We start from the raw sequence: 14995 nt of genomic DNA, 5'->3' as shown, positions 1-14995 counted from the left end.
ATCAAAGATTGTGTAAATACTAATTCTCATTTTACATAATATAATAATCATTTCTAAAACTTTCCAAAGCTTTCCTGATCATGTATAAGCACTTAAATGATAATCATTATTTCATTGTTCAGACCATGACTGTTTAAACCTCATAATACAAAAGCCCAAACACTTTTTCTGTCTGTAGCCGTTCCTTCCTTGTGCCTCACCTTTGCACACAGATGGTGTTCACTGATACTAGTTGAGTTATGAGTTCACAATAAAACCAAACAACTGGACTTACATTTGATTGAGGAGTCGACGTATTTCCTCATGACTGGTTCTGGTGGCCGTCACAGCCACGTCCCACACGGGTTCTGGACGTCCTCCACATGGCTCTATCACAGGTGTACAACCCCTGGACATGCCGTCCTCCATGTCTGTTGAAGGCCGGGTGTACATTGACTCTGTATATAACGTTAGAATAAAACTAATCGTAGCCCCACAGCCCAAGAAGTGATTTCCAGTTCTTGTCTTGTCGACACTTGCTACTGATATGAAGAATATGATGAAATATGCACATTTGAAAAGTGCCACTGTAATACCAACGAGACACATGTCCACTCTAAGCTGGCAGCATTTTTAACATAAGGACAAGTCTTTTCAGACCCAGTGTTATGATTGGAGGTGGAAATCAGACCCAAATGCAAAACAGCCAAAAACTCTGAGGTGAAATTAAACTTAATGGCTAGTCCAAGAACTGGCAAAATAGCAAAAACAAGACAAAAAACTTACAGGCAGGCATGGGAAACCAGAACAGGACAAACACTAAACACAAGCAAACAATGAACCGACAAAGACACAGGGGTCTAAATACAGAAGGAGCAGGGAACGGGTCAAACACATGAGGGCAGGCAGGTCATTAACACAAGGGATGCAAAGCAAAGCACTTTAATAAATCTGGAAGATGCACAAATAAACCAGGAGGCTAATGCAGCAACAGAGGGGAGAGAAAGCTGTGGAGCTAGGACAGGTCAGGTCGTCTTTCCATGGAGATATATGTGTTTTGTCCGTTGATAGTTAGGCATGAAGAGCGTCAAAGTAGGAACTGCTGAGCTAATGAGTGATACCTGTGCCAATGTGCTGCTTTTATTCACTTGTGCTGGACTGGAGGCTGTGCAGCCACCGTGAGCTTCACCCATCCCTCAAACGGCCACGGCTGTCCCGTGGACAAAACAGACGGCTGTCTCGTTCATGTACTGATACACAGTAAAGCTGTGTAGATGCTCGTGTTTACTAAGGCAAAACCAACTGCTTTATAGTGTTTAGCTTATTATTAAGCTATTACCTTGAGTTTGTTTCAATGTCTATGGAGAAACAGTGATGCAGCTTAGTAATAAATGTGTTATTATAAAAATTAGGCCAATTATTTATCTCCTAGTGAAACCTTATATGCTGCTGTCAGACTGTACAATAAGACTGTGAAGTAACGCCGACTGTAACAAGTGAATTTCTCCTTTGTGAGATCAATAAAGGTGTATCTTAGCTTATCTTAGAGTACACATGGTCCCACAATTCCAAAATATAAAAATGTGGGTTTTGTCTGCAGTTGAGATGTGTGTATGTGTATGGTGGGATAGCGTCATAAAACATAAATCATACCTTTACGCTCAAACACTTACTCATGTATTTTCAGCACAGGCTTTTTCTTGTACTCTCCTGAGTATTTATCATGGGCTCCTCCACACGGCTGTGGTCAGGCTGTGGTCAGGCTGTGGTCAGCTGTTTCAATGTGTCCCTGTTGAGTGAGTGATGGATGTGACTGTCAGCGGCAGCAGGAAACAGAGGGGCATTATATTTAAATCAGCCTGCACAAGGACAGGTGAGAGAGGGGGAGGAAGCCCAGGGCGAGGCAGGATCACGGGAGAGTGTGGCCACAGTTAGATAAACAATGTCACAACAATGTCACTTTGATGCTTGACTTTGCTGTTTGTTGCCGATTGTGTTTAGTTCCTATAAATATGAGAGCACCCAAAAACTCTTTTGTGTGTGTGAAAATAGCTTGTTGTGAAAATGAGAGAAAAAAGGTTGTTTCATGCTTGTCCTTTGGCGTCAAAATACAACTTTTACATTATACTCTGTGGAACAAAAAAGGATTTCACTGATAAAATTCCAAAAGGTAAGGTCTTGTATGGTCTGTCCAGTTGTAACTTGGTATTGCAGTGTGTGACTGAAAGCGGGACCAGGTGAGTGTTGTGGTGCACGGGTGTACCACATAACAAAGGCAGGGCTTGACAGAGTGCGCTGTGCTGCGGGGCCGTGTGAGCAGACATCCGGAGGACACCCAGGGCCATCACACACAGCACAGGCCAGATGGCAGAGGGAGAGCCCGGTCACAGGAGAGCAGCTGGAGATGGATGATGATGAGGAGACACAGGAAGGAGCTAATGCCTGGTCTGTGTCCAGGAGGTTCTGAGGAGGCGTCAGGGCGTCAGCTTAAGGCCAGACACCAAAGGGGAGTCAGGGCTGGGAACAGTTACATTTTTTACGATACCAGTAGTTTGATGATTCTTGGTTTTCGAATGATACTCTTTCTGTTACCTATATCAAAATATTTGTCATCTAGAAACAGAAAACAGAACAATAATGTGTGGAAGCTCCGCAGATTTACAATATGTTCATTTCCAAAGTCAATAAATGTGTGAACAATGGGGAATAATATGGAGAAAATAGTGGCAACAATGAGGAAAAAATGGGTAAATATGTCAAACACTGAGAAAAAATAATATATTGGGCTACAGTGGGGAGAGAATGGTGGAAGCTCCTGTATACATTATAACACGTGGTGTTCTAGGGTTTTTAATGGAAGGGGAAAGCAGAGTGCCTTATGCGGACACAGGAGAACATGAACACTTTACAGGAAGGTCCTGTTTAGCCCCGGGACCGAACCCGGGACCTTCTTAGAAGAATAAACCTGAAATAACTAGGCGCTGGATGCTACAATGAGTGGAGATCATTTCTAGAGAGAGAAAAGTGCCATTCCAAGTTCCTGTAGTGATAAATCCCATGTGAAGAAGGGGTTCAGCAGCTTGGTGTCTGGAGATGGGTCCTGCTGTGGTCCTACAGTTGATGGAGGGCTCCAGTGCACACCTCAGTGCAGGATTTCAGACCAGAGGTACCAGACGTCCACAGCGCTGTGCCCGGCTGTCCCTGAGAGCGGACAGAGGTCAGCGCTTGTCGGGGTAATGGGGCTGATGGAGATGAGGAGGGGGGCAGAGGAAACAGGCGACATGTTCATTAATTAGACCCAGGATGAGAGAGAGCAGTGGAGTCCAGATGGCCCTGCGCTGGTGTGTGTGTGTGTGTGTGTGTGTGTGTGTGTGTGTGTGTGTGTGTGTGTGTGTGTGTGTGTGTGCTTGTGTGTGCGTGTGTGCATGTGTGTGTGTGTGCATGTGTGTGGAGCAGGAGCATGTGGCAGGGCAGCAGGAGTCCAGCAGACCAATGCTATGACAGAATAACAGTGGTGTGAACAGGAGGGTCCAGGAGAGAGCTGTGAGCAAAGACTCACAGACCGAGGAGGAAAGTGAAGCGCCTCACTTGAATACATCATGATTTAGTGAAATTATTACGTACATGTTTGTTTGAAGCAGTTTCTTCAACTTTCACCCGCAAACAAAGAAACTGCCAAATGTCCACTATAAGCTATTATTATTTCACTGACTGAATGTCCTCTGGAACGAGTCTCCTCTAAGACTAGATACAATATTGAAAATCCACTTTCTATCTAATATTTGAACAAAATAACCTGGATTTAAGCGGGGGTATTTGTGACCTCTTACACTTCGTACTGCATTCATCTAAAACCGCTTGTTTCGCATAAACCTGCTTGGCTCTGTTCATAATTCACATTTTGTTGCTGTGCAATTGTATGCACACAAAGCCACGGTCCAAAGTATTTGAATGAAATGCGGCCATACAAAAGTCACAACCTAACTCCCAGTCAGTGCAGGAAGTGAAGTTCACAGCAGGAGATCTACTGTGGAAAGGCCACAGTTCACAGGGGCCCCGGGGCCCCTCCTCACTGCTCTGGAGAGAGGCTGGCTGTGTTCAAACCCATCAACACGTTTGGAAAAACAAAAGAATGTTTCTTTTGTGGCTTATTTTTACCCCAACAACTAAAACATGTACATTAGGCTAATTGTGTGTATTTGAGAGCTAGTGGTTGGTTGTGGTCCTAGGTACCCATGGCGCAAATTGTTAGCCTCGATTGTCAGTGTACCCCAAGGCAGCTTACCACCACCGAGTCTGGACTGACAGTCATTGTTCCTCGTAAAGACTGTTGTTCGTTCATATTTAAAGTCTCGGTTTCCCCTCACTCCTCTGTGTGATAAAATGTTTGTTATCTGTGCACAGATGTTTTTCATTTGTGAAATGAACTTCCCCTGTGTAAACCCTGTAAAGTTGATTGCGAGTGGTATTGCATTGTTGAGGGAGTCTTGGCTGTTTGTTTGCATCAATCTCATGGGAGAAACAATTTCCAGCAAGGAGCGCCCGTGACGCTCCTGCATGGCTGATGTAGAACAAAAACATCAGGGTGGATGCAGACTGTCAGTGGAGGAAGTAGCTTAAGGAGCGCTCTGGGAGCAGTAGGTGAAAGAACCAGCAGGTGGAGTGCAGAGGTCGAAGGTCACGGAGCTCTGTGGACACACTTGTCTGGTGCTTGGGAGAGCAGCACAAGTGATCAGTGTGTGTTTATACAGTCAAACCCATGTTCAGGCTGACCTCAGCTCCACTGTGTCCGAGCAGCTCAAAGCACCACCTCCACCCAAGAACTTCCTAACCCTCTCAAGCAAGCAGTTGGAATCAGTTAGTCTGAAAGAGGGGAATTGTGTTCATTCATTTCAAGCACATCATGGTCACTATGTTCAGTGCAAGTGACTTGGAATTGTGAAAAATGTAGATGGAGTTCATGCCGTGCACATTTTAAAGCACGATTAGGAGCGTCGCCGTTCTGAATCTGAAGGAATGCAAGTCTCCTATACATTAGAAACCAGTATGCAGAGATCTAAACAGCTTTTAGTCTCTAATGGTTACAACCTATTATAGGGTTTGCAGAAGACATTGACATTGCAATTTGATAATAGTGATCGTTAAAACTGTACTTTAAAAGGAAAGCTTTTCGCCTTTATTTAAAGAAGAAATGACTGATCTGTTTTGAAGATCAAATCTTTCTGATCCTTACCACACCCACTTCACATGCATTTTTGATCACAGCCTAAATGCACCAAAAGACGATCATTAAAACACTCTCCCCTCGTCCTCCTTATTCCTTTTCTCTCCTTCGCTCTTTCCGACCCCGGGGACGTCAGGCGAGTTAACTTATGAGGGCCCGCCGGTCGATCAGAGACTGTTGCAAAACAACATCAACATCGCTCAACCAACTGACTGATGGAGAGAGGAGGGCAGAGAGGGAAGAGCGGGATGTGAGGGAGAAAGAGGGAGACGGGAGAAGAGAATGAAAGAGGCAAGAGGGGATGGAGAGCGAGAGAGGGGAAAGGAGAGGAGAGAGAGGAGGAAGGAAGAGGAGATAGAGGGGAGAAAGAAACAGGAAAGGAAGGAGGCAAGAGGGGAAGGAGAGAGGGAAGAGGAGAAAGAGAGAAGAAAGAGGAAAGAGAGGGAAGAGGAGAAAGAGAGAGGGGAAATGAGAGGAGGGGGAGGAGAGAGAGAGGGGAGAACGAAACAAGCAAGGAAGAAGGCAAGAGGGGAAGGAGAGAGGGAAGAGGAGAAATGAGAGAAGAAAGAGGAAAGAGAGGGAAGAGGAGAGAAGAAACAAAAAGAGAGATGAAAAGAGGGTTTGTTGATTTGTGTTGTTGAGCCACTACAACACTAGATTTCCACAGTGATGACTATTTCTTCAAATTGTAATCTTCTAACATCTAAACAGCTAGACTAACAAGAATCTGTCATTTCACTCCCCATCCAGTTAGCTTTCTCGTGGCTGGTTTAGGTGATCACATGTTTAAACGTAAAGTATTGTTTAATGTTGGAAGACATGTGGTTAACTGTTGTTTGTCCCGCTGTCTTCAGGAGAGCCGGCCGTGGCGCGAGAGAACAACTGTCTGAACGCGGCCAAGGCCTGTAACCTGAACGACACGTGTAAGAAGTACCGCTCGGCCTACATCAGCCCCTGCACCAGCCGCGTGTCCACCGCAGAGGTCTGCAACAAGAGGAAGTGCCACAAGGCTCTCCGCCAGTTCTTCGACAAGGTCTGACCTCCTCCTCTGCTCCGTCTGACCTCCTCCTCTGCTCCGTCTGACCCCCTCCTCTGCTCCATCTGACCTCCTCCTCTGCTCCATCTGACCTCCTCCTCTGCTCCATCTGACCTCCTCCTCTGCTCCGTCTGACCTCCTCCTCTGCTCCATCTGACCTCCTCCTCTGCTCCATCTGACCTCCTCTGCTCCATCTGACCTCCTCCTCTGCTCCATCTGACCTCCTCCTCTGCTCCATCTGACCTCCTCCTCTGCTCCATCTGACCTCCTCCTCTGCTCCATCTGACCTCCTCTGCTCCATCTGACCTCCTCCTCTGCTCCATCTGACCTCCTCCTCTGCTCCATCTGACCTCCTCTGCTCCATCTGACCTCCTCCTCTGCTCCATCTGACCTCCTCCACGGCTCCGTTTGACCTCCTCCTCTGCTCCATCTGACCTCCTCCTCTGCTCCATCTGACCTCCTCCTCTGTTCCATCTGACCTCCTCCTCTGCTCCATCTGACTTCCTCCTCTGCTCCATCTGACCTCCTCCTCTGCTCCATCTGACCTCCTCTGCTCCATCTGACCTCCTCCTCTGCTCCATCTGACCTCCTCCTCTGCTCCATCTGACCTCCTCCGCTCCATCTGATCTCCTCCTCTGCTCCATCTGACCTCCTCCTCTGCTCCATCTGACCTCCTCCACTGCTCCGTTTGACCTCCTCCTCTGCTCCATCTGACCTCCTCCTCTGCTCCATCTGACCTCCTCTGCTCCATCTGACCTCCTCCTCTGCTCCATCTGACCTCCTCCACTGCTCCGTTTGACCTCCTCCTCTGCTCCATCTGACCTCCTCCTCTGCTCCATCTGACCTCCTCCTCTGTTCCATCTGACCTCCTCCTCTGCTCCATCTGACTTCCTCCTCTGCTCCATCTGACCTCCTCCTCTGCTCCATCTGACCTCCTCCTCTGCTCCATCTGACCTCCTCCTCTGCTCCCATCTGACCCCTCCTCTTCTGCTCCATCTGACCCCTCCTCTTCTGCTCCATCTGACCTCCTCCTCTGCTCCATCTGACCTCCTCCTCTGCTCCATCTGACCTCCTCCTCTGCTCCCATCTGACCTCCTCCTCTGCTCCATCTGACCTCCTCTTCTGCTCCATCTGACCCCTCCTCTTCTGCTCCATCTGACCTCCTCCTCTGCTCCATCTGACCTCCTCTGCTCCATCTGACCTCCTCCTCTGCTCCATCTGACCTCCTCCTCTGCTCCATCTGACCTCCTCCTCTGCTCCATCTGACCTCCTCTGCTCCATCTGACCTCCTCCTCTGCTCCATCTGACCTCCTCCTCTGCTCCATCTGACCTCCTCCTCTGCTCCATCTGACCTCCTCCTCTGCTCCATCTGACCTCCTCCTCTGCTCCCATCTGACCTCCTCCTCTGCTCCATCTGACCTCCTCCTCTGCTCCATCTGACCTCCTCCTCTGCTCCCATCTGACCTCCTCCTCTGCTCCCATCTGACCCCTCCTCTTCTGCTCCATCTGACCTCCTCCTCTGCTCCATCTGACCTCCTCCTCTGCTCCCATCTGACCCCTACTCCTCTGCTCCATCTGACCTCCTCCTCTGCTCCATCTGACCTCCTCCTCTGCTCCCATCTGACCCCTACTCCTCTGCTCCATCTGACCTCCTCTTCTGCTCCATCTGACCTCCTGTCACGTTGTAATCTTCAGTCCTCTTCCCGTCAGAGTTTCTGAAGTGGTCACAGGGGGACGGTCTGTCAAAAGTCAGCAAACATAATCCATCTGACCTCCTCCTCTGCTCCATCTGACTTCCTCCTCTGCTCCATCTGACCTCCTCCTCTGCTCCATCTGACCTCCTCTGCTCCATCTGACCTCCTCCTCTGCTCCATCTGACCTCCTCCTCTGCTCCATCTGACCTCCTCCGCTCCATCTGATCTCCTCCTCTGCTCCATCTGACCTCCTCCTCTGCTCCATCTGACCTCCTCCACTGCTCCGTTTGACCTCCTCCTCTGCTCCATCTGACCTCCTCCTCTGCTCCATCTGACCTCCTCTGCTCCATCTGACCTCCTCCTCTGCTCCATCTGACCTCCTCCACTGCTCCGTTTGACCTCCTCCTCTGCTCCATCTGACCTCCTCCTCTGCTCCATCTGACCTCCTCCTCTGTTCCATCTGACCTCCTCCTCTGCTCCATCTGACTTCCTCCTCTGCTCCATCTGACCTCCTCCTCTGCTCCATCTGACCTCCTCCTCTGCTCCATCTGACCTCCTCCTCTGCTCCCATCTGACCCCTCCTCTTCTGCTCCATCTGACCCCTCCTCTTCTGCTCCATCTGACCTCCTCCTCTGCTCCATCTGACCTCCTCCTCTGCTCCATCTGACCTCCTCCTCTGCTCCCATCTGACCTCCTCCTCTGCTCCATCTGACCTCCTCTTCTGCTCCATCTGACCCCTCCTCTTCTGCTCCATCTGACCTCCTCCTCTGCTCCATCTGACCTCCTCTGCTCCATCTGACCTCCTCCTCTGCTCCATCTGACCTCCTCCTCTGCTCCATCTGACCTCCTCTGCTCCATCTGACCTCTTCTGCTCCATCTGACCTCCTCCTCTGCTCCATCTGACCTCCTCCTCTGCTCCATCTGACCTCCTCCTCTGCTCCATCTGACCTCCTCTGCTCCATCTGACCTCCTCCTCTGCTCCATCTGACCTCCTCCTCTGCTCCATCTGACCTCCTCCTCTGCTCCCATCTGACCCCTCCTCTTCTGCTCCATCTGACCTCCTCCTCTGCTCCATCTGACCTCCTCCTCTGCTCCATCTGACCTCCTCCTCTGCTCCCATCTGACCCCTACTCCTCTGCTCCATCTGACCTCCTCCTCTGCTCCATCTGACCTCCTCCTCTGCTCCCATCTGACCCCTACTCCTCTGCTCCATCTGACCTCCTCTTCTGCTCCATCTGACCTCCTGTCACGTTGTAATCTTCAGTCCTCTTCCCGTCAGAGTTTCTGAAGTGGTCACAGGGGGACGGTCTGTCAAAAGTCAGCAAACATAATGCCTGTCTCTTCGGTTTATCTTGGGTAAAGATTTCTGACAATGCGGGAGACACAAAACACAAAGGCGGCGGCTCTGACGGAGTGTAAAACTGATGTCAGCGGCGTAATTATGAGCCGGCGCGTATATGACAGCGGCCGACTCAGACGCTCCAAACAAACATGACAGGGCTAATACGAGACACGCATATTTGGCTTTGTCAAAAGCAAACGTGGTCCTGCTGAAGGAAGACTGCGGTGCGCTGATTGGGCGGGTGCACTCTTCACTCGTGGCAACTTGGATTCGTTTTTATGGGCCCATAAAAAAACATTTACATGAGCATTCAATTAAATCTTTTGTATACTTGTAAACTATAATCTGCTGATCCAAGCACTGATCCATGGGCTTCCTACAAAAAACTATCCAAGCAATCGACCCTGCAAATGTTCCAGTGTTCGTGTGTATATGATTCACCTTCTCAGTGTAAATGTGAATTACTCTCTTCAGAGTTACAGTAACTTCAGATCAGACACCATGAGTGACACTAAATACAGTGTGCTCTTTGTCTTCAGTAAAAATGCTGAAGCCTCACTTCAGTCAGTCACAGACCGACAGGTGAAGAGGGAAGTCATGGAGATTCTGCTTTAGACTTCATTCTTCAGCTGGATGGAAGCGTTCAAATCTACAATTCTAGTGTATATTTGTAACACTTAAAAAAAGACAGACTGGAGTGCAATGAGGCCTCAGCCTTTTTACTGAAAATAAAGAGCACATGGTATTTTCACTGTGTTTCAAATTATTATGCAAATGATATTTTTCTCAGAGTTTCTAAATTGTCAACTCAAATGACAGTCAGCATCATTTCCAAGTCTTTAACTGATAGAGGATAGTTTCAATGTGAAAAAAATCCCAATGATAACAGTATTTTTTTCAAAAATAAATACACTAAACAGCTCAGCTCTGCCAATCATTTCATTTTACCCACATCGGTCCAATCACGCACCAAGAGGTGGAAGCCGTCACCTGCACCACACACTCTTCCAAAACATTAAAGATGGCGGCGCGGCGACCGCTACACTGTTTTCTTCTGCTCTTTCGTCTGTTTTAAATAATGAAGTAAATAATAAGGCTTCCTGCAGCTTGTACCTGCGACGTATCCAGTGTTGCTCTAATTGGTTGATGCTGTTTGTCAATCACACCCACCGGGAAATCACTGAGATCACGCTCACTCCCAGACTACAAATCTTTGAAATATTTTTGTAAAAGCAGGTAGTTTGGCAGGCCAGGCAAGCTGAAACGGACCCCAAATTGAATGCAAAACATCTACCTTCCCTTTTAACTCAAATTTCTGGTTTCTTACATTTCACATAGGACCATTATTTGATAGCAGCTTCAAAATCCTTAAACCCATTAAACTTGTGAGTTTTTGGAAAGTTTCTGCTTGGATTTCTTTGCAGGATGTCAGAATAGCCTCCCAGAGATGCTGTTTGGATGAAAACATAGATGTTTTGCTTGAGGCTCCAAAGTTTCTCAAGAGGGTTGAGGTCAGGGGAGGATGGGGTCCACATCATGAGATTCTCTCCTTTTAGGGCTGATGTTTGGGTCAAAGGCAGCAGGCTGTAGCTGGCTGACAGTGACTGATAGGGGACCGAACCAGGAGATACAGTGCTGAGTTGGTGCTGCTTCATCATGTTGAGGCACAATGGAAGGTCCAGACATGAACCTGGGTGACCCTCGTCTGTGCAGGTCCCTCCCAAGCACAGTTATGGCATGCTGTTCTGCTCGTGTCCGCTCAGAGACCAGACGGCCTGCTCGGAGCGCAGGAGGCAGACCATCGTGCCGGTGTGTTCTTATGAGGAGAAGCAGAAGCCCAATTGTCTGGAGCTACAGGCCACATGCAAGAACAACTACATCTGCAGGTACGGACCAGGGCTTCACACTTCTACTCACCATTACACCATGCATGTTCTGTTTGATGATGGAGAGAGCGCAGTGACAGGTGACGTGTGTGTATGCAGAGTCTGAGTGAGCACGTTTAGGCTCATAAATGATCAGCACTTGGCTCCCCGCCTGAGTTCACTTCAGCAGTAGCAGCAGCTCACAGTGTGCTCCAGTGCGTCCCAACTCAGGGTATGGGACCCCTAGTGGAGGTCTTCATTTAATCCTAATTGTTGGGAGTCCGTGAGCGCTGGGGCCCCCCGCCTCCAGATCTTTTGCTCAGTTCGGGGAACAATGAAACCATGCGGAGAAACTCACTATGATACAGTTTTATTTAGATTCATATACAGTGCCTCTCGTAGGTATTCATACACCTTGAATATTTAATAATAATAATAATAATAATAAATTTTATTTGTATTGCACTTTACATATGAAAACACATCTCAAAGTGCTACAATTGACACAAAAGCAAGCAAAACAGAAACAGACAGAACATATCAATAGTAAAAACACAAGGAATATTATCAGTTTACTTTTGCACATTTTGTCATGTTTACAACCCTAAACATAAAGATTTTCTTTTTCTTTTTTTACTGAACGTTCACACACAAGTAACAGACAACTGTGAAGTGAAAGCAAAATGATACATGATTCTGTTATTTTTTTAAAATAGAAAAGTGAAAAGTGGGACTTGCATAAGTATTCATACAGCATGAATTAATACTTTGTGGAACCCCCTTTTGCTGCAATAACAGCAGCAAGTCTCTTGGGGTATGACTGTACACGATTTCCACATCTAGAAACTGAAATTTTAGCCCATTCCTCTATACAAAACAACTCCAGCTCTGTCAGATTTGAAGGAGGGCGTTTGTGAACAGCAGTTTTCACATTATTCCACAGATTTTCAATAGGATTTAGGTCAGGACTTTGACTGGGCCATTCTAAACACATTAATATGTTTGTCTTTAAACCATTCCATTGTAGATTTATCTTTGTGTTTAGGGTCATTGTCCTGCTGGAAGGTGAATCTCCACCACAGCCTCAGTTCTCTTGCTGACTCCAGCAGGTTTTCCTCCAAAATGTCTCTATATTTGGCTCCATCCATGTTCCCAACTACAGTAGATCACTGCTATTCTTTCGTAAGTGCTTACCAATTTCAAATTTTAAAAGCTACCACTCTTGCTGAGCCTTATGCCAGTGAAGTTGGATTGGTCTGTTTTGTTTTGCATCACTATGTTTCAAATGAGAGCTATTCATTTTCAATAAGAGGAGCTTCATGTCTTCAACACCTTGAAAAACTGTATATTATCAGTCACAGCTCTATGATTAATTAAGGGTGTTGAAAGAGCATTAATTATAATACTATCTTTATTCAATGATTTTGACCTCAATGAATTGTCAGTATATTCAAATATAGATGGTTTTCAATAATAGTTTTCCTTTTGGGACCCCAGCTGAAGTGGAGTTTAGTCTGTCTCTCGTCCTCTCCTTCCTCTCCCCCTCCTCCAGTGAATGTGTCAGTCCGTGCTGGAAGATTAAACCTGTTCACTCCCCTGCTCCCTCCCCATATGTCAAAGGGAGTTTAGTGCAGCTGACAGGCCCTCTCTCTGCACTGCAGCACACCCCCACCCTCCTCCTCCACCACCTCACAGCGGACCCGGAGCAGCAGCGCTGACTAAACCTTGGCTGCAGTTGCCAGCGCACTTGTCGGAGCCATTTGGAGCACGGAAAAGCTTTTGTATTTTCTCTGGTTGTGGTGTATGAGTGATGTAACGCATTACACAACTCTGGTCCTCGCTCACAGAGGCAACTCGTGTCGGGGAGAGTGACAGCAAAGCAAAATAGGTTGGAGAGGGAAGGCGATGTGTTTCATTTCAATTGTAAATACTTTGATAAGTGAAGAAAAAGGAGACAACCCCAGCAGCGATGTGTCAACGCTCTGTTCCATTCCTTTTAATGAGGCGGCGAAATAAAAATAACTTTCACTTTGACATTTGTCGACTGCGGTAACAACAGTTTGCGGTTCATGTTTTTGTTAACATACACATCTGGTTTAAGCTTCAAGATGTGACAACCCACTTCAATTTCTGAAGTGGAATTACTAAAGTCAGATGGCAACTGAGGGGAAAGAATGTAAAACTGCCAACAAGACAAGTGCAATTTTCTTTCCTTATTGGCAAATAAATCAATCTGACGCTATATGTTGAAATAAGTGTGAAACGTCTCAGAATAATGAAATACCCTGAGACAAATACTCCACTAAATCATGACTAGGCAAAACCATTCCAATTCTAAACTTGAGACATTTAGTTTAATCTAGGCAAAATATTGCCTTTTCTTCATGATGAAATGTATCTTGTGTCGCTGTTAAAACAGTGAGTCTAAAACCAAAGTGTCGACATTGAGCTGCTTTATAACGTCTCCCGGCGTAACGATGTCTTTCACGTTGTGCTGTTTCGCTGTGCTGCTTATGGCTCAACCACAAAATATTCTGTGGACTGATTAACTCAAAGAAGAATAGTTTAGGCGGAACACAGAATGTGTGGAGTAAAAATGGAACAGCACATCACCATCAAAACCCTCTCCTCACTGTGAAGTCTGGAGCAGGAGCATCATTGTGCGGGGCTGTTTTGTTTCCTCAGGGACAACCAGGACAACGTGATATCATCAATGGAATTCACAAGTTTATCACCATATTTTGCAGAAAGACCTGAGACATTCACAACAGTGTACCCCTGTATTAAATATCTGCTGATCCTTCTTTTGCAGCAACAACTGCTTTTCTGTAGTTGCAGATCAGACGCTCACAACGATCAGGATGAATCTTAGACCTTTCCTCTTTTCAAAACTGTTGCTGTTCAGTGAGATTCCTGGGTTCACTTACTTTCTCCTCCCTGTCCTGTGAATGTTTACATGTTATGGACATTAAAAATATGATGTCATATAATTGTTTGGGTGGTATTAGTTTAAGCAGACACTGTTTAATCATTCTTATGATTTTGATGAAGATCAGACCACATTTTATGCCCAATTTAAGCAGAAATGTGAGAAATTCCAAAGCGTTCACATACATTCTCCTCCCACTGTATCTGTGTTTATCTAACATTGTACTTAATTCTCCCCACGGTCCTCTGGGCAGCACCCGCATCAGCACCTATTTTGGGTGGAGTAAGGTGCATAGTTGGCCTTTAAGTTTGAAGTCAGAGACAATAGCTAAAAATAGTTTACAAAAGATGCTACATGGCAGGCCTTTTCCCCACAAATGTGTGTAATTGAATATACGGCAGACAAAATGGATCTCTTTGTCCGATGTGAAACAAACGCAGCCTAACCCACATTGTGACAATTTTACAAAAGTGTTCATGACCATTTAGAGTTTGTGCAATCTTTTCTTTCTGTAATCTGTGCAGGTCTCGTCTGGCGGACTTCTTTGCTAACTGTCAGCCCGAGCCGCGCTCCTCGACAGGCTGTCTGAAGGAGAACTACGCCGACTGCCTCCTGGCCTACTCCGGACTCATAGGTGAGCCCACCTGGGCTAAAATATACTGTATGTGCCCTGTGGGCTGTCAGAAAGGGAAAATAGGCAGATCAATCATATACCAAAGAGATTACATAGCTTCAGAAGTGTCTTTTTATTGAGATTTTTCAAGCCCAAAACTTTTCCCTCATCAAAAACCTACCTGTGGTGATAGTTTTTGTTCATTCCCACAGTTGTGTTTTATCACGTTCACTTCAGTCGTTTCTTTGTCTCCTACAGAAGTGCTCCATTGTATGTTTCCTTGCCTCATGAACATTATAAAGGGGTTTACACA

At 46.6% G+C, this 14995-nt stretch overlaps 1 protein-coding gene across 2 annotated transcripts in view; it reads left to right on the top strand.

The window, feature by feature from the left end:
• The window catches only part of gfra1a (gdnf family receptor alpha 1a), a 176434-nt gene that overhangs the window by 132775 nt on the left and 28664 nt on the right, over window positions 1-14995 (top strand). For both annotated transcript variants that reach the window (XM_079559950.1, XM_079559951.1), the window contains 3 exons: window positions 6058-6236; window positions 10989-11161; window positions 14594-14703. In XM_079559950.1, coding sequence (XP_079416076.1) covers window positions 6058-6236; window positions 10989-11161; window positions 14594-14703 — 462 coding nt within the window. The remainder of the gene's footprint in view (window positions 1-6057; window positions 6237-10988; window positions 11162-14593; window positions 14704-14995) is intronic.

This window comes from Gobius niger (genome assembly GCF_951799975.1).
Source record: "Gobius niger genome assembly, chromosome: 7".
Classification (NCBI taxonomy): domain Eukaryota; kingdom Metazoa; phylum Chordata; class Actinopteri; order Gobiiformes; family Gobiidae; genus Gobius; species Gobius niger.
This window is presented reverse-complemented; position numbering and strand designations above follow the sequence as displayed.